The sequence below is a fragment of the Strongylocentrotus purpuratus genome, unplaced genomic scaffold (assembly GCF_000002235.5).
Source record: "Strongylocentrotus purpuratus isolate Spur 01 unplaced genomic scaffold, Spur_5.0 spur5_scaffold_21, whole genome shotgun sequence".
NCBI lineage: Eukaryota > Metazoa > Echinodermata > Echinoidea > Camarodonta > Strongylocentrotidae > Strongylocentrotus > Strongylocentrotus purpuratus.
Window position 1 is genome coordinate 5,047,049 of NW_022145607.1, and position 22,007 is coordinate 5,069,055.

Consider the following 22,007-nt stretch of genomic DNA (forward strand, 5'->3'; position numbering starts at 1 on the left):
AACAATAACAATACAAGTTACAGTGTAATAATATATGTGATAACAAGGAGCACCGGGATAGAGGGAAAGGGAAAAGGAAGATGTGAAAAGGAGAAAAGGAGAAAAGGAGAGGAAAACAGAAGTGGTATAGTACAGAACAGGGTAAAAGAAGAAGATTGTAATATTACGGTGAGGAAGCTAGGAGATCCTCATACATGATACATAAATGAATAGTGTATAATTCAATCGAGATAAATTGCGTATTACGGTAAATATTGTTATTTTGGTACAGAATGGTTACAAGTTCATTGATAAACTAACAAAAAATGAAAAAATAATGTATATAGATTGATAAATTAAAGGTATTGATCAAATTGCCATGCTGGCTCACGTCTACCTTGGAATATTACATAATGTTCTATAACAAACACCTTGCCCATGTATTGAAATGTATAGTACTAATATAGAGATATCGACTACCACGAGAGGACTGGCTTTTTTTATACGCCACCCACCCAGGCGCGCCTCGGGGTGATAGCACCGGAGGCAAATTTCCCGAGAGCCAGTATAGAAACAGCCAGTCCTCGAGTATTAAAGCAGTCGATATCCCTTTTATATGCCGAATTCAAACAAAAATCTACCAATCATTTTTACCTTATCCTTTTAGGCAAAAAAAAAAAACATGTTTAGCATCCTGCTTTTTTGAAAAATAGGAAGGAGGAGGCCCTTTTCCCCCCTTTTTTTTTCTTTCAAAATGGCCGCTCGGTACATTAACCCTGACAGTTGGGCTATTTTTCAAATGGCCGCCGACATTTTTTTAATTTTAAAAAAAAATAAGAAATAAATCCATTTTAGCAGTGTTTTTCATGTTTTTTATCTTTAAAGAAAAATCAACAAAAAAATTGCACAAAAAAAAAAGGAGGCGGCCCCCAAAAAGAAAGCAGGCGGGGACGCTAAACATATTATTTTTTTCTTTAATGGCCTTATCGAGTAAAGATTGGTTAAAACATCACGGAATGTTGCCGCGATTTTACTCTTGGACTATTAATTGTTTTGGGCATTTTTCGTTTCTTTACGGGAATGGCTAAAATCACGATTGCAATTTCGACCAATCAGATGGCTGGATTTCTTAAGTGAGGTATATACTGAACTATACTCACACCTCGTCTTCACTGGATACCAAACAATATCTTGTTCATCATACTGGTCCCATTTTATTGATGATATCACATCCAAAAAAAAGGTACATGTATTCCCGCCTTTAAATAGAATGACTGCTATCAATATTATGTCGTCATTCAAAATACATTGTTTAACATTACTCCTCGAATATATGAGCATAATTATTGGCACGTACGACGCTAAAAGAAGATTCAACATTTAAACAAATTTATTTCCTTCTCATTTTATTAATTTGTTTCCTTTAAACGAAGAAAACAGATGTGAAAAGTATTCATGAGATAAAGAAAAGAATTGCAACGGCAAGGATATATTTAATAAGATGAAAGCAAGAGTAAAACCATCACTCATCAACACAATGAGAAAGATGCAAATGCAATTTGTGATATATACAGATAGGATTATCTAGAAGAAAAAATATTAGGAAGCCTTAACCCTTAAATGGGCAACCAAAAATGTAATTAGCAATACCAGCTCTTTAAGAATACCAGAAAATAAGCAGAAATGGTGGGCCATGACAGCCGATGTCCTAAACACACCCGGCACTTGATGATGATGATGATGATGAGGGGGGAGGGGGTGAAAGTATTATCATCTTTCTTCTAGCATGCAAGGAATATTGAATTCCTAATGAATAAGTTCAAATTTTAATATTGAATCGATGTGATGGAGGGATGGAGGCAATAATAGATCTATTTAAATGCATGATACAATATTCCTTATTCGTATGGACAATGATGGACATATGAATTTCTAAATAATAGATTATAAATAAGTATTGTAAATATTACATTGTCTATGAAAGTTTGGTGTAAGTTCAGTATAGCTCAGACCCTGTATCATGTGATGTGGTTAACAAGGTGGGGCATCGGCAAACTAACAGATATTACGTTCAAATTATCTCATCTAAAACTGAATATCTCACCCATCACCAAAATTCATGTCCATAATTACAGTAGTATACGTATGGGGGAGCTGCAGTATAGGCCTAATAATTATATCAACATCAACATATCTAAATATCAATTGATATAAGGCTAGCTTTGAGCACTTTTAATCATCATGATCTGTCATTAATTTATTGCAGGAATCTCGCCGGATAACCTTTCTTTCTTTTTCAGCCATTATCGATCCACTGCAGGATAAAGGCCTCAGCATGCTGTCTCCAAATAACTTATATATAACCCATCGTGCCACAAGTACATCTTGAACGACGAACCAGGCACAAAGCTCCATTGTCATTGACACTCCTCCTCCATAATACAGACATACGATACACCATAACACATGTCGTCCCCCTGACAATATCCTCCTTGTGATGTACAGGACTGTGAATACAAAGTAGTGAAACATTGATATGACAATCAATGAGCAACAATTAAATTTGTTTTTAAGCAAGATATTAGACTTCATGCGTAATCAAGGAATATAAAAAGTGAGTTTATTACAGAAAGTTAGGAACAACACCGACACGAATTGATAATGTTTCAAAATTGCATTCTTGCCCTATGTAGTGATGTTGATCTCGTCTTATTCTCTGATGTATATTAGCAGTCATATGAGAATAACAATTTCTTTCATGGGCAACAGGTACCGAACAGATAAAGGAAGATTATGACAGAAGAAAAAAATCCTGGATACAAAATAAAAACATGAATGAACTTGTTGTACTACATAGGTTAGGCTTACCAGGTTCCAGTAAGCAAAGGGTTAAATATGATTCACTTTCAAAAGTACGCATTTCCATTTATATGACATATACATGTTTATGTAAGGAGGAGGCGATGATCCTATCAAGACACATTTGACGAAACTTAGACTGTAACGATACAAGGGCTATTTAATGAATGAATGAAGAAATAAATGAAGGAATTAATGGATGAGTGAGGGGTGAATAAACTTATAACAAAAAGGTTAGTTGCAATAATAATATAACGCGGGTATATAAATCATTTATCACCTTTCATTTCCATATGTTCTTATCTTTATTAGAAGACTTATATTACACTTATTTTAAAAACAAAACTATTATATTAATGGAGAGGAGTGGAAATCCATTTTCAAAGGAGTCATAATTAGGGATCACTTTCTTTGGAGCTGAATCAACTCTAAAGAAGTGATCGAATTACTCTTTTGAATCACAATTTTTCGCGTGGATTTCCGTTTCAAACGATTCCAGTACATGGTTACAATGCGTATAAAAAAAGTCCACACTTTGAAAATATGCTCTAAAATGATACTTTCACTATATCTGCATGATTTCTATTACACAATTGCGAGTAAATAAGCGAATGCTCACTCAAGCGTAAAACATTGTCAATACTTTTAGTGCCATCCTATTGAATCGACCGTCATCCATTATTTTGTAATTAAAAATCATGCAGATATCCTTCAATGATAATTTTGGAGGATGTTTTTAAAGTTTGAACCTTTTTTGTTACGTACTGTAGAGCAATATAATCTTATTGCGTATTTTACCTCGACATCGTTGGCATCTCCTGATGCACCCTGGCATGTAGCTTGTACACACAGCATGGCCAACATCAAGTATGTAGCATACACTCTCCGTGTGATTGGCGCCATCTTATACGTCACGTGACCTATCCACCATATGAAGCAAAGCAGAACAGTAGAAATTGTAATTTTTCCCTTTTTTTTCAAAATCAAGTCCTGAGTAATATTCAATATTGTTTCAAAATATCTTTATTTCGTACTGTTTACCACTCGCAAGTAAAATGTGTGCATGTACAATGCATAGTTTCATTCTCACAGCAAAGAAGCAGGAGATTGTAATGTTTTTAAATTGCTATCATGGCAAGGACAATATTAAGAAATTGAATTAAATGAATTACCTTACACATGTAAGTCAGTGTGAGTAAAGGCCCTATCTCACTGAGCGACGAATGCTTGCGAACGTAGCGAATTTGGGGTTTCGCCAGGGTTCGTAAAAGGTTGCAAAGGTTTGTAAAAGGTTGCAAGAAAGTTCGCAAATAGTTTTTTTTTGTCGCAAAGAAATTTTGGACATCCAAAAAGGCGAACCCTGATTTTCGCCAACATTTGTCAGAAAAGTTGGCGAATCCAAATTCGCAACGTTCGCAAGCATTCGCCGCTCAGTGAGGAGACTATAGCGCTCTTTAGTGATACGAACTCGGGACCTCCCGATTACGAGATCACTGGGCCCATGGGTGTCGATCGCGGGGGGGGGGGGATATATCCCCCTCAAATTGTTCAGGGGGGGGGTGGCCTGTACAATCATCCCCCCAATAATTCACCATCCCCCCCCCCCCCAAAAAAAAAAAAAAAAAAAAAAAAATGAAGAGAAAAATTAATGATGAGAGCCAATATGGACTCTGTGACGAATTCGTGATGAGATCGGAGACAAGGAGAAAGATTTTCGGACATTAGTATGACTTATAAGATAGTTCACTAGTTGTTATGTTATTTCCTTTCACACCTTTAAAATTCACGTTATTGTATCTTTATTTGTTTGTTTTTTCACTCATGTTATTTCCTGATATTTCCTAAAACATTTTTCAAAACGCGCTAAAAGTTACAGTCGTGTATATGTTTAACTCTTTAAATTTGGGCATTATTGCCAAGAAAAAAAATTATCAACCAATTCCTCAATATAAAGAACTCTTAAAGGTAAAGGAAGGCATCTGAGCAAGAATATCACATGACTTTTGGCCAGTTCAATTTGAAGTGATTTTAAAAGCTATGTGGGGTTGATGATGCGCTTTTTTCATAATGCAAGTAAAGTAATAAAATATTGTATCATTGAAGAGAAAGACGAAACTTTCAGTTTGTTCCCTGATTCATACTCAGTATCTATTTCGTTTTATTGATTTCATCCATTTCTTTGTTTATTTATATCTCTGCATGTAACACATTTGAAGAGCTATTTTCCGAAAGGAGCAAAATCTTTTGATATCAAATGGAAATAATGATATACAATTTCCTCTATTTACCTTGAACAAAATTATTAACCTAAATTACGAGAGAAATTATGAACACATGCATCTTTTAATAACAATTTTCCATAGACACCTGAACAAAATCGGGTAAACAAAGAGTTCTTTCTTACTTTACATCAGAGGCGGCCCTCCCGGGGGCAAGGGGGCACAATCCCCCCCCCCCCCCCAAAAAAAAAAAAAAAAAAATTGAGAGCACCTGAAAAGTGCCCCTTTTTACATAGGAAAAGTGCCCCTTTAACTTTTTAAGAAGTGCCCCTTTTAACATAGGAATAGTGCCCCTTTTACTTTGAAAAGTGTCCCTATTAATTTGTAAAAGTGCCCCTTCCCCCTTTCAACTCTGATAAGCGCCCCTTTTATTTGGACACGTGCCCCTTTTCCTTCGACAAGTTCCCATTTTCATTTGCAATAAGTTTCCATTTTCCATTCTCATAAGTGCCCTTTTTAATCTCTAGTAAGTGCCCCTAGTTAGGTACGAGAAATGCCTCTTTTCACTTTTGATAAGTGCCCCCTTCACCTCTGATAATTGTCTCTTTTCCTAATGATAAGTTCCCCATTAAAAAAGAGCACCTTCCCCTTCTCATAAGTGCCCCCTCTCTGGTAATTGACCCTTTTCAGGTACGAGAAGTTACTCCTATTCACTTCAGATAGATGCCCCTTTCACCTCCGATAAATGCCTCTTTAAAATCTGATCGGTGCACAATTTTTTTAACTAATGCACATTTTCCTTTATTACAAGTGCCCCTTTTTCATTCACATAAGTGCCCCTTTTCATATCTGGTCATTGCCTCTTTTCAAATGCGATAATTGCCTCTTTTCAACTCTGATAATTTCCTTTTTAACAATATATAATAATATCTTATAAATGCCCCTTTTCCGTCGACAAATGCCAAATTTTCTATTCTCATGACTGACCTTTTCCATCTCTGGTGAGTGCCTCTTTTTGAGGGTGTAAGAAATGCCCCATTTTTACCTCTTATAATTACTCTTTGTACTTTGTACTAACAAATTGTATATTTTCGCTTTGAGATTTCCCTTTGTAGGTGCCCTTTTTTCTTGGTGCCCCCCCCCCCACGTTGAAAGTCGCTCGGCCGCCCCTGAGTTACACACATGGATCTAGTGCCTCTTGAAAATAAGCTATTTGTATTTACATAAACAAGCAATACAACATAATACTCCAGTTCGATATTTTGGAGAAAGATTATTATGTCACAACTTATTTTTGTTTCATTGAAAAGCTGATGTAAGCCTATTTATTGTAGTCAAACGTAAAAGGCATAAGATAGTTAAGGTGTTTTTGGAGGTTAGAATGTTATTAAGTTTGAAATTTTGTTTAAAACACCCTTCCAAAAATAATGCAGCTTCTAAGACTGGTTATAGTTTTTGAAGAAAAAAATAGTGCTCTAGTCAGGGCCTTAGAGGAATATTATGCTTATATTTTAGAGCAGGCCTTCTCAACTGGCGGCGCGCGCGCCACTTGTGGCGCTTGCGGTCAGTCGGAGTGGCGCGCTACTGTTGCAACAACAAAACAAAAACAGAAAAAAAAAAAATACATATTTTAGAATTAAATACTAAGCTAAATCAAGAAGTTGCAGTCGAATTCGAGCCCTAAATGCCTGTTTTATTAACAAACAGGAAGAAAGGGGGAACTTGTCGTTTTTTACCATTTTATACGAATCTAAAAGGTCTGAACAACAATTAGCTTACGATGAGATATTTCAACATTGCCAAAATCTGGAAACATCTCGTTTTTGTTTGTTTAATTTCACTTTATTTTGACATTTCCCGTGTTTATTGCACACAAAAAAAACTACATATAAATATACCTCCAGTGTAATTGTACTCCGGAATTTTACTAATTTTTTTTCACATCAATATGAAATTATGATTGATTATATTGTGGAATGAAATGGTGCTAAAAATGCCCCATTTGGGCCTTTAGAAAGCCCTAAATCTACCAGCTTCAGGGGGCTCAGCCCCCTGCTACCCCTGTTAGGGCTTCGCCCCTGGACCCCACCCATTTTCGGCTCGGTCACTACGCTCCCTCACAGCACAGTCGACCTTACAGGGTGGCACTTCAACTACAAATTCTTTTCGTTTTGGCTTGCTTTGATCCATTGCCGAAAATATTTTGGCACCTCTCATTGCCCCCCCCCCCCCCTCCCAACCACGGATACAAATCGACACTCTTGACTGGCCCTTTTGCTGCGTAATTATGGCAAGCCGTTTTAACAGTTATTCCTATATCAAGAAATAGGAATAACTGTTAAAAAGGCTTGCCATTTATACGCAGCAATACGCAAGCCAAATACTCAAAGGTATGACCATGGACCTCTTACGGATGGACATTCATCGTTTTCTTAACGAATTCATTGTGATTGTCTCCGTCAATTTCGTCTCAATAACATTCCGTACATATTTCTTCACTTTGATCTCATGATGGTCACCGCCAAAAAGCCGGGACAGAATCAAGATAGTGATTTTATACATGTTAATCTACATGCGCAGAAGATAATAACTCGCCTAAATCATGAAAAATAGATGTGCAGTTCTGGCTTATAATCGGAAATTGTTGTTCCGTGTACTGTACATGTATTTTATTTAGAAAAACATGTTAATATTACCAGATAGAGGTTATTTTTGGATTTTTGGGTTGTGATTTAAAATCCCGTTTCCCCCTATTTCCCCATAATATTCCAGAGTTACAACACACAGGGCTGATACAGAGCATGGCCTTCTAATTGTTTTATAAGGTCATAGGTGTGTGCGAAAGTTTGCAAATCAGTAATAATACATTTCATATCACCAAAATCGTCTGCTTTTCAACTTTGCTGCTCCCCATTGAGGATGCTTTTATTTAAGACACACTCTTACACAGCACGCCATCCAAACAAAATACAAGAGAGGGAAACTGCTCCTTTGCCAATGAACGAAAATACTTAAAACGCAGTCGTTATTGTTAAAACAGCTGAATGTTCTCATTAAGATGCACATCATCAGAAGGCGGCGACTATCATTGGATGAAAGAAAGAATCACGTTGAATGTCCATCCGTAATAGGTCCATGGTATGACTGAGGCTTTATCTGAGCGGCAAATGCTTGCGACGAATGTAACGAATTTGGGGTTTCGCCAGGGTTCGTAAAAGGTCCCAAACATTCACAAATAGTGGCAAAGGATTGGCAAATAGTTGCTAAACTTCGCTAATACTATTGCTAACATTTTCTTATAGTCGCTAATAGTCGCCAACTGCCAAAAATTCGCAACGTTTGTAAGCATTCGCAGCTCAGTGAGATACCCCCTTAAAGGACAGTAGCGCTCTTTAGTGATACGAACTCGGGACCTCCCGATTACGAGATCACTGGGCCATCGCACCCCTCAGAGTTGCCGAAGCATAGCTCCTGATTAATGTACACTAAAAGCCCGCTGCACAAGAGGCGAAGAAATGTCTGAAGAAATGCAGACCTACGCTCAACAACTGAATTTACATTAATTATTCCCAAATCCAGACTCTCAACTACCAAGAAACGTTATACAGTGGCGGCTTCGAAAACGTAGAACATTCTGTTATTTTGTATAGAGTAGGCTTACTATACGGTTGCACCTTGTGAGAGGGGGAAGACTGAGGAGTCCTGAAAAAGACTGTCGGTAATCTTTCTTTCTTGAGTGTGTGTGTAAGCCTACTGTATATCTACATCACCATGCAAGCCGATACTTATAAGCAGCATCTAAGGTATTCTTTGTTTTAGCGCTACAAAATAGTCGATATCATTATCAATACAATTACAAACTGACGCAGTCAGAAAGACATCTCATGTGCAACAGGAAGAACGTAAGGGCCTGCCTTTGAGCCTACCTGATTTCGATGCGGTATTCGAGTAGAATTCGGTGAGATGATGATATGATATACTTTCTCGTAGCTTGATGTGACGAAGTGTCTCTATCCAGCTTTCTGCTGAAGTACTGTCTAGATAGCTTCTAGTATTATAGAAAATCGAAGCCTGCAATGACCTTCTGCTCGTAACCGACAAGTCACCGCATTCAAATTAAATTGAAAATAGTGCTCAACAACATGCTGGTGGATAAAACTTTCTAAAATGTTATTTAATATGACCTCGGAACACAGTTTGATTATTTTTTATTCAAAATTTGAATCATCGTCAATGTCATCATTCTGGCATCTCTCTTTTTTAAGACCTTCTTGTCTGTGTATGTACTACAGCTAGATTTCATATTTGTTGATGGATTGAGTAGATGTCAAATCCTGCCGTTGGTAACCGACAAGTCACCACATTCATGTATCTTAAATTTTCGTTTTGATTCATTTCCTCCCCATTTCTTTCTCCCTGTTTAATACTGATAAAATGTTTAATTTGTCTTTAATATTCAAAGCCCAGTATTATATTCATATTTTCTTTATGCACGAGAGCGAGAGAGAGAGAGAGAGAGAGAGAGAGAGAAAGAGAGAGGGAGAGAGAGGGGGAGGGAGAGGGAGAAAGAGAGAATATATTAACTGACAATTATTGTGTACAACTATGAATTGCATCCTTTTTCAATATCATATAATTTGCTGCCAGTATTCAGAATCTAAATATGATGAATCCAAATACTATACCAACGATATGTCATCACATATGATATAGTATTTTTTTTTGCTTTATTGTCACCACCCCCCCCCCCCCCCTCTTTTCCAGACTGGCCCTTACCATTCCTTACCAACATTTCTTCATTTATAAGCAAACTCGCTTTGTTCTGTTTTTGCTCTTTTGTACTTTTTCTTGTCTCTATCTCTCTCTCTCTCTCTTTTGTAATTCAAATTTCTTTTGTTTTTCTGTCCATATTTACTTTGATCATCATGGTGTTTTGGCACTGGAGCTATCGTTGGATCGATGGATGCGGTTAACACCGTTCATTTAGTTCATTTTATTTCTTCTTTCACAAACAGTTGTACATCCATCGATCCAACGATAGCTCAAGTGCCAAAACACCATGTTGATCAAAGTAAATATGGAGAGAAAAAAAAGAAATTTGAATAAAAATAAAATTCAATATGCACTGAGAGGCTTCAGTTGAAATCATAAATTCTCTGTGACTGGCTTAGCACTAGTTTCTGAGGGACCAGTCACTGAAGATCCATAATTTTACAGGTGCCTCGAACACTTTGAGTGCATGGTTCATTTGATTTATATCCTTCATCAAGAAATGAAAAACTAAGAATGTACACTATAAAGAAATACATCGGAAATCAATTATCAATTCACACCTTTATCCAAAATACACACAATTCCCCTCCCACCCACCCCCCCCTCCCCTCCACACACACACACACACACGCTGTGCCTGCAAAGAGAGTTATCCATTCCACAGTAGCTGTGTGTTTTCTTTTATTGGGGGGGGGGTGATTTTGTTGATGTTATGATTGATTTGAAATGTGTTTTTTTAAATAATACTCTTTCCCTCAACAAACAAAAATCGAAAACATTAATTGCATAATTAAGATACAACTTACAAGATAGTGCAAAATTATATTACATGAAACTTAATACAATTAGCCTTTACTTCTAACTTCGTCAATACAATATATGAAAGTAATAGCTAATAACAACTGTATATTTGATACATGTGTAACATGTCAAAATTGTATTGTTTTATACTGAGATTTCTGGTATGTAACTGGGATTTGGCTGGAATTACTGTTGGACTTAGCCGGGATAGAGTATTTATTGTTTATTCCGAAAACCTCGACATGAGACCGGAATCATGCATGGAAGAAATACTGGGGCGACTTCTAGGAACAGTAGGGTTTATCTCTCTACCTTTGTTTTCGGTTAACCTCACGGAGAGGCCGGGCCGGGGAGGGCACATTGGTAGCGAAAAGGGATTAGCCAAAAGCAAAGGTTATAAGATCTCTTTGTATTTTGCAATGTCGAATTCATGTATCTTAGGAGGTTCCTAAGATGTGAAAGGAATGTCCGTCGGGGCATGGTCGTTATGAAATATAGTTTGTAGTTTTACTGCTGCAGCATTTGCAAGAGTGTGTAGAGGTTCTACAAGGACAGAACCTGCCATGACCATATGTTCATAACCGACTGAAATTGAAAATAGTTTCAACAACATGCTGGTGGATACACCTTTCTAAAATTGTAATACATAATCCTCCGACTACAGTTTGATTATTTTTTATTCAAAATTTGAATCCTCGTCAATGTCATCATTCTGGCATCTATCTTTTTTTTAAAAACTTTCTTGTCTGTGTATTTATTACAGCTAGATTTCTTATTTTTTGATGGATTCAGTAGATGTCGAAGCCCGCCGTTCGTAACCGACACGTCACCATATTCGTGTAATATTCAACGAATCAATCAACGTCAAAGAATTGATTTATCATCCCTCTATAAATAATTATTTCACATTTTAACATACCTGCGTTCGTTTCCATCACGAATGAACATTTAGTAGGTATCTTAGATGTTCGTTTTGATTATTTTCGTACCCATTTCTTTTCCCCTGTTCAATACTGATAAAGTGATCAAGTTGTCTTAATCAAAGCCCTATATTATTTTCATATTTTCTTTATGCCCGAAAGAGAGAGAGAGAGGTGGAGAAATATAGAATATATTAACTGACAATTATTGTGTACAACTATGAATTGCATCCTTTTCAATATGATATCATTCGCTGCCAATACTCAGAATCTAAATATGATAAATCCACATAATACACCAACGCTGTTAACCGCATCCATCAATCCAACGATAGCTCAAGTGCCAAAAACACAATGTTGATTAAATATGTAGAGGGAAAAAAAAAAAACGAAATTTGAATAAAAATCAATGCACTATGCACTGAGATGCTTCAGTTGAAATCATAAATTATCTGTGACTGGCTTAGCACTAGTTTCTGAGGGACCTATCACTGAAGATCCATAATTTTACAGGTGCCTCGAACAGTGTGCATGGTACATGGGAGTTGTCCATTTCATAGTGGCTGGTGTGTTTTTGTATTGGGGGGATTGATTTTGTTGTTGTTATTGATTTGGAATGTTATTTTATTCTTTTTCTCTCAACAAACAAAATTGAATACATTAATTGCACAACTAAGATACAAAATAGTTCAAAATTACTGTAGATTTACAATCTACCATAAATAATCCATATATAACGTGCCGGTTTGCCGGCATTGTTGCTTCTATTGCTATTCTCTACCCAGGTTATATAAGGGTATCCTGTATCAATAGTTGAAGAAAAAGAAAAATAGAAGTTTGGTAGTCCAGCCGTAAATGGAGATATACGCTGACTTTTGGGCAAAACATTGACCTAAGGGGGCGCTATAGCAATAGAGGAGTTGGGGGTAGAGAACACTTTTTTTGTTTTTTGGTCTCGAAATTTTAAAATTTGATATTTTTCTTTGTTGTGGGGGGGGGGGGTAAGGTCACCTTTTTTAGGTCAGCCATGGGCATAATTTTTTTTTGATTTTTTAATTTTTTAGTTATGATTTAAAAAAAAAAAAAAAAAAAACCAAGGGGGGGGGAGGGGGGGTTAGGTTTTTTTTAGGGGGGTTTACACACATAAAAATACCAAAGGGGTTCAACCCCCAAAACCCCCCACCCCTGCGTACGCGCCTGATCACCACCAATATCGGCACCGTCGTCACCACCACCAAAAAGTTCATGGCTCTTCAGAATGAGGGAGCAAACATTATGCTTAATGATGGGAAGCATATACACGTATGCTGCTGACTGTCTGAATGTACTGAAATTGAATTTTTGCGTGAGCTTTGAAAGTAAGGAATTACATTAAATTTAAGAATGTGGACCCAGACTAGGATTTGGTGGTGCCAGCTTTATCACTAACGAGTGACATATTAATCGATTCCTTTACAACAACAAAAACATCACCTCTTCACTCTCTATTCCCTTTATTTTTCCTCTCTTGTTTGTGTCTCACTCTTTAGTTTTTATCACTCTTTTTTTTCCTTCTCTCTATATTGCTCTTTTGCTTCCTCCTTTTTTTTGGTCCCGTTTCCTGATTTTTATGATTTCTTTGGGGATACCAATAATAGACTGGTGCGTTTTGTTCCCACTGGATTGTCATTATCGAACAGAAGAGTTTGTTATTCTAAAATGATTGGGAAAATGATTAATTGCGCGGGAAGAAGATTTGTTTACCTAGTTTAAAATTTTCTTCTTTTTTATACTTTAAAGTTACCATATATAGGTCAGGTTTGTCACTGTCGTAATGTTCTTCAGTCACAGCAGTACGCAGTCAAATTTCGGGTCAAGTTTGACAAGTTTACGAGCTAAGCCGTCAGTTCCCGTACCATTATTCATGGTAAAGGTTTTGTCCCGCCACAGAAATCGAGTGCGATGAAAAGGGTAGAGAGGGAATTATAGAAGTTTAGGAGTCCAGCCGTAAATGGAGATATAAATCTGCGAATACAGATACAAATAGCAATGACAGACAGTGCATCGCTCATGTCACACACGATACAATATAAAATATCTGAACAAACTATGTATCTGTTTCTATAAAAGCTTCACGGCTTTATATCTTCATTTACGTCCAGAGTTACGTTAAAAGACAATTATATATTTTGATGTCAATGTGGCAGTAATTTGGCAGCCTTCATAAATCCTTTTAATGAAGAAGTTTCGTCTAACAGTAAATGTCCAACTGTTGCTATTCACAAGGCACACCGATGAAAATCAACAATCGAAAACAGTTTGCTTAAGTCCAACAAACTTCCGTTTTATTCAGCAACATCAACAATGGTGTAAACTTCACCTTAATATCTTCGGTAAAATCTTCGGATAACAATCTGTAATGATGATAAGCAAACAAACAAATGCTTCAGCATGTAAGCATGTACAAACCCTATCGCTAAAGCAGTAAGATACCATTTACTTCACGTTAATATAGATTACTTATGATATGACATAAAAAGATTAAAATTAAACTGGTTTACATCACTATATGAACACACCCTGCTTTAAAAATATGCAGTAAACTATTAAACAGTACACACAATCAAACATTATGCGTGTGAACGGGGCCACATTCAGACGCGGTCTGTCATTTTAGTTTCTATGCTAAATAACTAATGCTTCGTTTACACAATGTTCCTAACCCTTATGTTCACATAGTCAACTATGTGTAACATGCGTGGACATTATGTGTTCACACTGTTGAAACAGTGTGGCGTTTCAAACCATGTAGTTTACCACATAATATTCACATAAACTGACATACTTAACACAGAGTACCGCATATTAACCACAGTTGTATATGTATTGAACTATGTGTAAACTCTGTGATCACAGTATTTTCATAGTGTGGGGTTTAAGATCATATGGTTTACCACATAGTCGGTCATATTTAACACAGAGTGACACATATTTACCACATTATTGTATGTATCACTGTGTAAACTCTGTGTTCACAGTATATTGTCAGTGTGAAATTTTTAGATCATGTGGTTTACCACAAAGTAACATCCAAATATTCGTAGTATTAATCACAGAGTGCCACATGTTTACAACAGTGTGTCATAAGAGCAAACTCTGTGCTCATATGATTGTCATAGTTTGGTTTCTCCTAGCATTTTAGAATATGTAAAAGTTGTGTGTTCACATGGTAATTTCCACAAAGTTATATTCCTAAATTACTGAATCACACAATTGCCACACAATCTCATACAGCTATACATGTTCATGTCGGCATATGGCCGGCAACCTAGAAAGACAAACCAGTTACCACCAGTTGGAATTTACAACTGGTTCCAGTCAACCTCAACTGGAACCAGTTAAATTAGACTGGATCCCAGTTGACGGCAACTGGTTCCAGTTGATTCTAACTGGTCCATATGAAGCACACCAATCGGATATTTGGTGCAACTGCATTTCATTTTGTATTTTGTATTTATTAACATTTATTTCCTTCTCAACAGTACAAAATGAAACACAATGTATATATAAATGATATATGTAACAATTATTTCAACATAGAGTATACAGTAAATAATTCAGATATGGAAGGAGGCGAAAACCCGGAAAGCATAGCTTGAGTTGGGAACGCCATTTATAAGTTAACACAGTTACCGAGAGAACATTATAGATAATATTATGAAAATTATATTTTATATAACAGAACGTCGATAGGAGAGAAAAATAGCAAATGTAAGAGGGCAAAAACTGGAACCAGTCCTTCATGACCAATTACACCAGTTGAGAACTGGTCTGTGGGCATATATTCAGTTGTACCAGTTGATAACTGGTCTGTGGGCATATTTCCAGTTGCACCAGTTGAAAACTGGTCCGTGTGCATATTTCCAGTTGAACCAAATTCAAATTCAAATTATTTAAATTATGCAAGGAAACCCGTTTACCTTCTAGACTTCACTGTCAAACACTTTTGAGTGAGTGACTGACATGTTTGTTTTTTGATAATAATATACATGTACATAAAATGAGCTGTAACAGAGCATTACATAACAGAGTAAATGAGCATTCGTCTACATCGATAACCCACTTCTTGTAATGGCCAAAATTACACTGATTGAATTTTTGTGCAACACAATACGTACGACTATTCGGTAAAAGGGTCTGAAATCAGACAATTACTTGGTTAATTGCAATCACTTAAGTCGATTCGACAACTAATGATCGTTATTTTCCCACTAAAAGCCATTTTCAAGCCCTTCCGTTTGAGGAAAGTTCTAAATTGTTATTGTCTTTCCAATACCGTTGAAATTTTAACCTTTTCATGTTTTGGCCTGCAAATGGGACACAGTACCTTTACGGGCCAGAGTTCACCTTTTATAAGTACAAAAATGTGTTTCAATATGTCAAATGTTACATGATTTTGCTCCTGAAATATAATATTTTGTGTGTGAAATTATTGCAGTAATGACAAAATAGAATGATAACGATAGTATCGGGTTTTTTTCTTCACAATACCCTCCCCCTCATATTTGGTCTCCCTTTACCTTAAACTCGCTCATCTAAATCGTTCATGAAATATTCAAAATGGAAACACATATATTTCGCATCCAGTGTTGTATCCAGGGCACTGTTAAAGCTGCTTGGGCACCATTACGTGATAGATAAGTAACTATATATATAGCAAGCGTATGAAAGGGCAATTGTGATAAACCCTACTTGATATTTTAAACAACATACTTTTAAGTGCTCTGAAGAACGATTACAGTGAATTATTTTGAGATGAGAAGTATTGCTTCATGGGCGGGTGCTATCATACGTCCATTTCTATCTTCGGTCGAAATAGAACGCCAAAAGCTCATCAGATCATCGACCAACTCAGCCGGCGCGGTCTGCTCATCTCAATCGTTCATAAAATATTTTAAATGGAAATATATATATGTCGCATCCAGTGTCGTATCCAAGGCACTCTTAGAGCTGCTTGAGAACCAATATGGTTACGGTAAGCGCATGAAAAAAGGACAATTGTGATAAACTTTACTTGATATTTTAAACAACATTCTTAAGATCGCCAGTTTCATGTGCAGAAGGCCATAATTCGCTAGATTGGTGAAATACATTAACGGTATAGTAGTCAAGAATTATCTCTGGGAGAGCTCGAGAGTCTTTCAAAGCATTACATAAGGTCCAATGGTCATAAAACTCAAGGCTAACCCTGGTGATTGCTGTTATTTCGAACGGTGTCGAATTCATGAGAGCTGACTACTCAGTGACTTTAAGTGCTCTGAAGAACGATTACAGTGAATTATTTTGAGATGAGAAGTATTGCTTCACGGGCGGGTGCTATCATACGTCTATTTTTATCTTCGGTCGAAATAGAACGCCAAAAGCTCATCAGATCATCGACCAACTCAGCCGGCGCGGTCTGTCGAAGGTACGCCGCCATGGTGAAGAAGTCGAGGAGTTTGTTTCCAAAGTCTGACTGGTCATCAAACACTTCGGTGATGTCCCAATGTACAGGTATATCGACAGTGATGACATCATATCCTTGACTTTGTGCGAAATCTCGAACATTCTTTGAAGAAAGTCGTGCATTGGATTGAGTGCTTTCTGTCAGCCATGTTAACTTGTGGAATGTTTTCGAGATCAGGCAATCTGTGGGTAACAACAAATGAACGAACAAAACGAGAATGAATTAAACTGTGATAGAAAGTCACTTACTGATTTTAGATCATTCAAAATACCTCCGGCAAACTTGTGTATATTAAACACAGTATAAACAATACATGTCATATAAATGAGAAAAATGCTGAAACTTAGCTTTAAACTTATACACCTGATAATCTAATATTGTACAACGGATTGTATATCATTAGGTCAATATTACGAGCGACCGCTAAGTTTCCTTTTATAATGATTTAATATCTTTTAAATATCCAGCACTTACTTAAGTTTTTGAAAAATCACCTGTAAAAAAGTGATTTTAATATTTATTAAAGTTTTGTCCTCTGTTTCTCCTTGACTGTCCTACTTCACCGGGAGTAGCTTGCTTCTTCCCGGCCAAGATTTGTTATTAAAATAATATATATAATTATTATAATGAAAAGAAAAAGTAGTGACGGTGTATATTATGTAGCCTACTTTAGGATTAAGATTATATCATCACTAGAATTGAGAGGCTATGACCAATATTGACAAACTTACGAAGTTAACAAAAATCGTATCACGATTCGTGTCCGTTCTCACTAAGTTTTCTCCCCATGTTGTAATGTATGTTTGAATTATTTTCGAGTTGATTTTGCACTCGTTCATCGTGTTTTATTACGGCATTTTTTAATATTTTAGTTGAGAAACTTGCAAGAGCCGATGGAGCAAATGATAATGTCTATACGCTTCCTACCGTTTTGACAAACGATGATCATGAGACCCTTATCTTTCATCATGGATGCTAGTTGGGTGAAGGTTGTCTCAAAGTCACCCGTGTAGTAGAGCGAATGAATAGAGCTGATGAGGTTGTACTTGTTTCCCGCCAAGGGGCTTTCAGCAACGAATTGTGACAACGGACCAGTGAACCAATGGCAAGACGATTTATCATCAAAATTCAATGTAGCAACTCTACCCTTGAATGTGTGCAGCATGCCTTCATTAGGATCTACTGCAACAGTACATATGGATGAGTAGTGAGATTGAAGACTCTTCAAAAAGTGAAATTCGTGGTGGCCTATGGAACAAAAAAAAGGATAAATTTGGTTGGATTGATATGATTTGTTTGGTGGAAACGTCACAAGATAAAGGGCTCACAAGGTCCGCGGTTTGAGTCCCACCGCGGCATTCATGTCCTTTGGCAAGACATTAATCTAAATTTGCCACACTCCACCCAGGTAATTTAAATGGGTACCTGGCAGGAATTAATTCCTTGAAATGTTAGAGCACCGTAATGGCAGCCATGCTAAAGCCGGGTAATAATTGCGCAGCGCCAAAGGTGTCAAGTCTGACAGATATGAGCGCTATACAAGAACCCACTATTATTATTATTATTATTTGTTATATTATTATTATTATCATCATGTATGGAGCTGATGAGGTTGGTGGGGTGGGCCTGTCAAGAATACCCACCACGTATCCTCTGCGTGTCGTAAAAGGCGACTGAAAGGGGACCATTCAATATCAGGGGCTGGTGGTGGTACTGGGTGGCACCAGTAGGACCAATAAAAACTTGCATCCCCTAAGACGTTGAATTGGGAAGGCGAGTTTAGGCCGCCTTTAAATAAGCCTAGCTTGCTCTGCATTGGGCAGCAGCGATGCAGTAGGAGTGTTTCGGCGGCAGATCCTTTTAGGACAACGGTGAACGGTGAACCTCTGATAATGACTGGCGTGCTGGATATTCCCAGATACGGCTAACTACTGCGGTGAAGAAGGCAACGGAAAACCACTTCACTATTTTTCCAAGAACAATCATGATGAACCACAACTCTAAAGCAAAAGCCAAAGGCGTGAAGGGGGCTCGTCTACCTCAAGGGACAAGCACCTCGCCCGGTAGGGTGTCCCATGGGCGACAGGTGGGCCCCGACCGTCAGCCAACTACTGTTCGCAATAGGAATACCATCAGAGTTGGAACATGGCGGCAAGCTGGAAAATGTTAAACAAGAGATGATGAGGCTAAATGTCAACATATTGGGACTAAATGAAACAAGATGGCTGAATAACGGCGAGTTTGTGATAGATGAGTACAGATTGATTCATGCAGGAGGTGAAAAGCATGAAAGAGGTGTGGGGTTACTGCTGGATCCAGATATCTCAAAGAGTGTGTTGGGACACTGGTGTGTAAGTGATAGGGTGCTCCTAGTGAAATTACAGGTGATGAGTTCGAGCAGTCGAGGGTCTTAGATTTGGTAGATACTCATGATAATAGACGAGTCGGCAGTCAGGTTTGTGATGATGGTGAACATCTTTATTGAACTACGACGGATACCGAATATATCGGATATCGTATATCGTAACATCCCCCTTCCTCTGGAAAGATTGGGAATCAGTGAACATCACTGATCGATGATTAATAACAAATTGCTTTGATAACAATACTTTTGGTAGTATGCAAGTTTTGGTTATTTGCTTCCTAATGAACTTTTCCAATCAGGTTATATAACATAAAATCTTGATTTGTTTTCAATACGTTTCTTTTGTATTGTATTAACGAATGAGTATTTAACTGTCTATATAATTATATCGTTCTACTTTCAACTTCACAGTTGTTCTGCAAGATTGAACATAGTTTTGATATAACTTGATTCCTTTATGAAATAAATTTCCAAACGAAACATGTTTGGGCTAGCATCTGTTTAGACTTATAAACATTATGCTTGTCATACCAAAAATACTGTACAATGATTATACATACATATAAACAATAAACTTCTTAGACTACATTAAACTAAGCGTCTTCCGTGTTCTTCTTTATCTTCTCTCTTCTTTGAAGAAATTTAAGAGTTCAGTTTCAATCTTCAAACATGTATCTCGCTGGTGTACTGATGTTGCGTCCATATCTCGTTGTGGTTTGCGAGTGTGATGTTGGTCCTTTAGATTGAATGTTCTGAGTTTCTGGTGTTGGCTGATGGTTGTTGCCATTCTGCTCTGGTGTTTCTGCTTGAGTAGATGAAGTGTAGTCTTCGTCGAACCTAACACGCTTTGGAGTAGGGTTGGTTGACGATGGAATCTCCCTCAGGTGAGATCGGTTTCGTCTCAGGATTCCTCCGTTGGGTGTTGACACTTCATACGACCTAGGCTCGTCGCAGACTTTGGATACTTTGGCTGGTATCCAAGTATGATCTTTGGGATGTAGGACTCTGACTGGTTGTCCTACGTGGAGTGGTGGAAGATCTGGACCCGCATGTCGATCGTGCGTTTCTTTCATCTTACTCTGTCGATTCAAGAGATGATCAGTGGTGGTAGATTCTCTTGAAAGATGATGACTTGGCAGTGTTGTTCTGATGGGTCTTCCAAACAACATCTCTGCAGGTGATCTCATGTGACTGTCAACAGGTGTTGCTCTTAGGTGTGACATAGCCAGTTGACTGTCTTGGCCAGTCTGTGAACACTTTTTCAACAGATTCTTGACGGTACGAGCCATTCTCTCAGCTAGTCCGTTGGATCTTGGATAGTGAGGTGAAGAGGTTGTATGTGTTATTGACCACTTCCGGCACATGTCCTTGAAGTGCTTCCCGACAAATTGTGGACCGTTGTCGGATACGATCTCCTCTGGTGGACCAAATAGACTGAAGATTCCACTCATCACGTTAGCTACTGCAGCACTTGATGTGTCGGTCAGCTTGTAGACTATCGGATACTTGGAGTAATAGTCAGTGACGAGTAAATAGTCTTGTCTGTTGAGCATGAACAAATCTGTTCCTAGTCTAGTCCAAGGTGCTGTAGGTACATCATGGGGAAGCAACGGCTCTTTCTGTTGCCTTGCCTGGTGTTCCTGGCATGCAGCACATTGCTTTACGAGCTGTTCAATGTCCTTGTTGATGTTTGGCCAGAACACTGTCTCACGAGCTAGTCGTCTCGTGCTCTCGATTCCCATGTGTCCCAGATGAAGTTGTCTAAGGATATCTTCCCGAAGTGTCTTCGGTATGATGACTCGACTTCCTTTGAAGAGTACTCCTTGTGACACTCCAATCTCATCTCTGTAAGACCAGAATTCCCTTAGGGATGTCGGCAGCTCCTGAAGAGTTTCAGGCCAACCCTGAGTGACTGTCTGCCACAATGACCTAAGAACAGGGTCACTGGATGTTTCCCTCTGGAGTTCTGTTCTCTTGTGTTATCCGAAGAAGATCAAGTCGATTTGATGAGTGTCTTCTACTTCGGAGCAGATGGATTCCACTCTGATGTCTAGTGGAACATCGCGTGCTTCCTTGGGGTTAGGAAGACGGCTCAAGGTATCTGAAAGAATCATTTCTTTCCCAGGTCGGTACTTGACTTGGCATCTGTATCCTTGTACCTTGATCAATAGTCTCTGTAGACGAGGTGGTGCGCTTCTTAGAGGTTTCTTCCAAATTGTCTCCAAAGGCCTGTGATCTGTTATCACAGTGAATTCCTTCCCGAATAGGTATGTATGGAATCGGGTGATACCAAACACTAGGGCTAAGGTTTCCCTCTCTATGTTCGAGTAGTTGGACTGCGCATTGGAGAGACTTTTGGATGCAAAAGCTACGGGTTTGCCATCTTGGAGCAGGCATGCTCCCAGCCCTTTCATTGATGCATCTACCTCAACGGTTGTCTCTTTCTTTGGGTCAAAGAACTGCAGGCATGCACCCGATGAGACTGCGCTTTTCAGGCTGTTTAAGGCATGTTCGTGATCCTCGTCCCAGACGAATGGAATTTCCTTGTAAAGGAGTTCACGAAGTGGTGCTGACTTCTCTGATAGATTAGGAATATATGGTGCTAG

The 22,007-nt window shown here is 37.9% G+C and overlaps 2 protein-coding genes and 1 long non-coding RNA gene across 3 annotated transcripts; all 3 read right to left on the reverse strand.

Annotated features, from left to right (window-relative positions):
- Positions 1-2,440: 2,440 nt before the first annotated feature.
- LOC115928224 lies at positions 2,441-9,035 on the reverse strand. The gene is made up of 3 exons (XR_004065953.1): positions 8,984-9,035; positions 3,637-3,758; positions 2,441-2,486 (listed from the first exon to the last, which is right to left on the reverse strand). It is a non-coding gene; the product is annotated as an uncharacterized LOC115928224 (long non-coding RNA).
- Positions 9,036-16,868: 7,833 nt separating this feature from the next.
- Positions 16,869-19,236, reverse strand: LOC105438182 (histamine N-methyltransferase-like). The gene is made up of 3 exons (XM_030995103.1): positions 19,092-19,236; positions 17,964-18,284; positions 16,869-17,218 (listed from the first exon to the last, which is right to left on the reverse strand). Exons 1-3 carry the CDS (start codon positions 19,234-19,236, stop codon positions 16,869-16,871), a joined length of 816 nt encoding a protein of 271 aa, XP_030850963.1.
- Positions 19,237-20,057: 821 nt separating this feature from the next.
- On the reverse strand, positions 20,058-21,143 carry LOC115928188 (uncharacterized protein K02A2.6-like). Its single transcript, XM_030995104.1, has one exon. It carries the CDS (start codon positions 21,141-21,143, stop codon positions 20,058-20,060), a length of 1,086 nt encoding a protein of 361 aa, XP_030850964.1.
- Between the last annotated feature and the right edge of the window lie 864 nt (positions 21,144-22,007).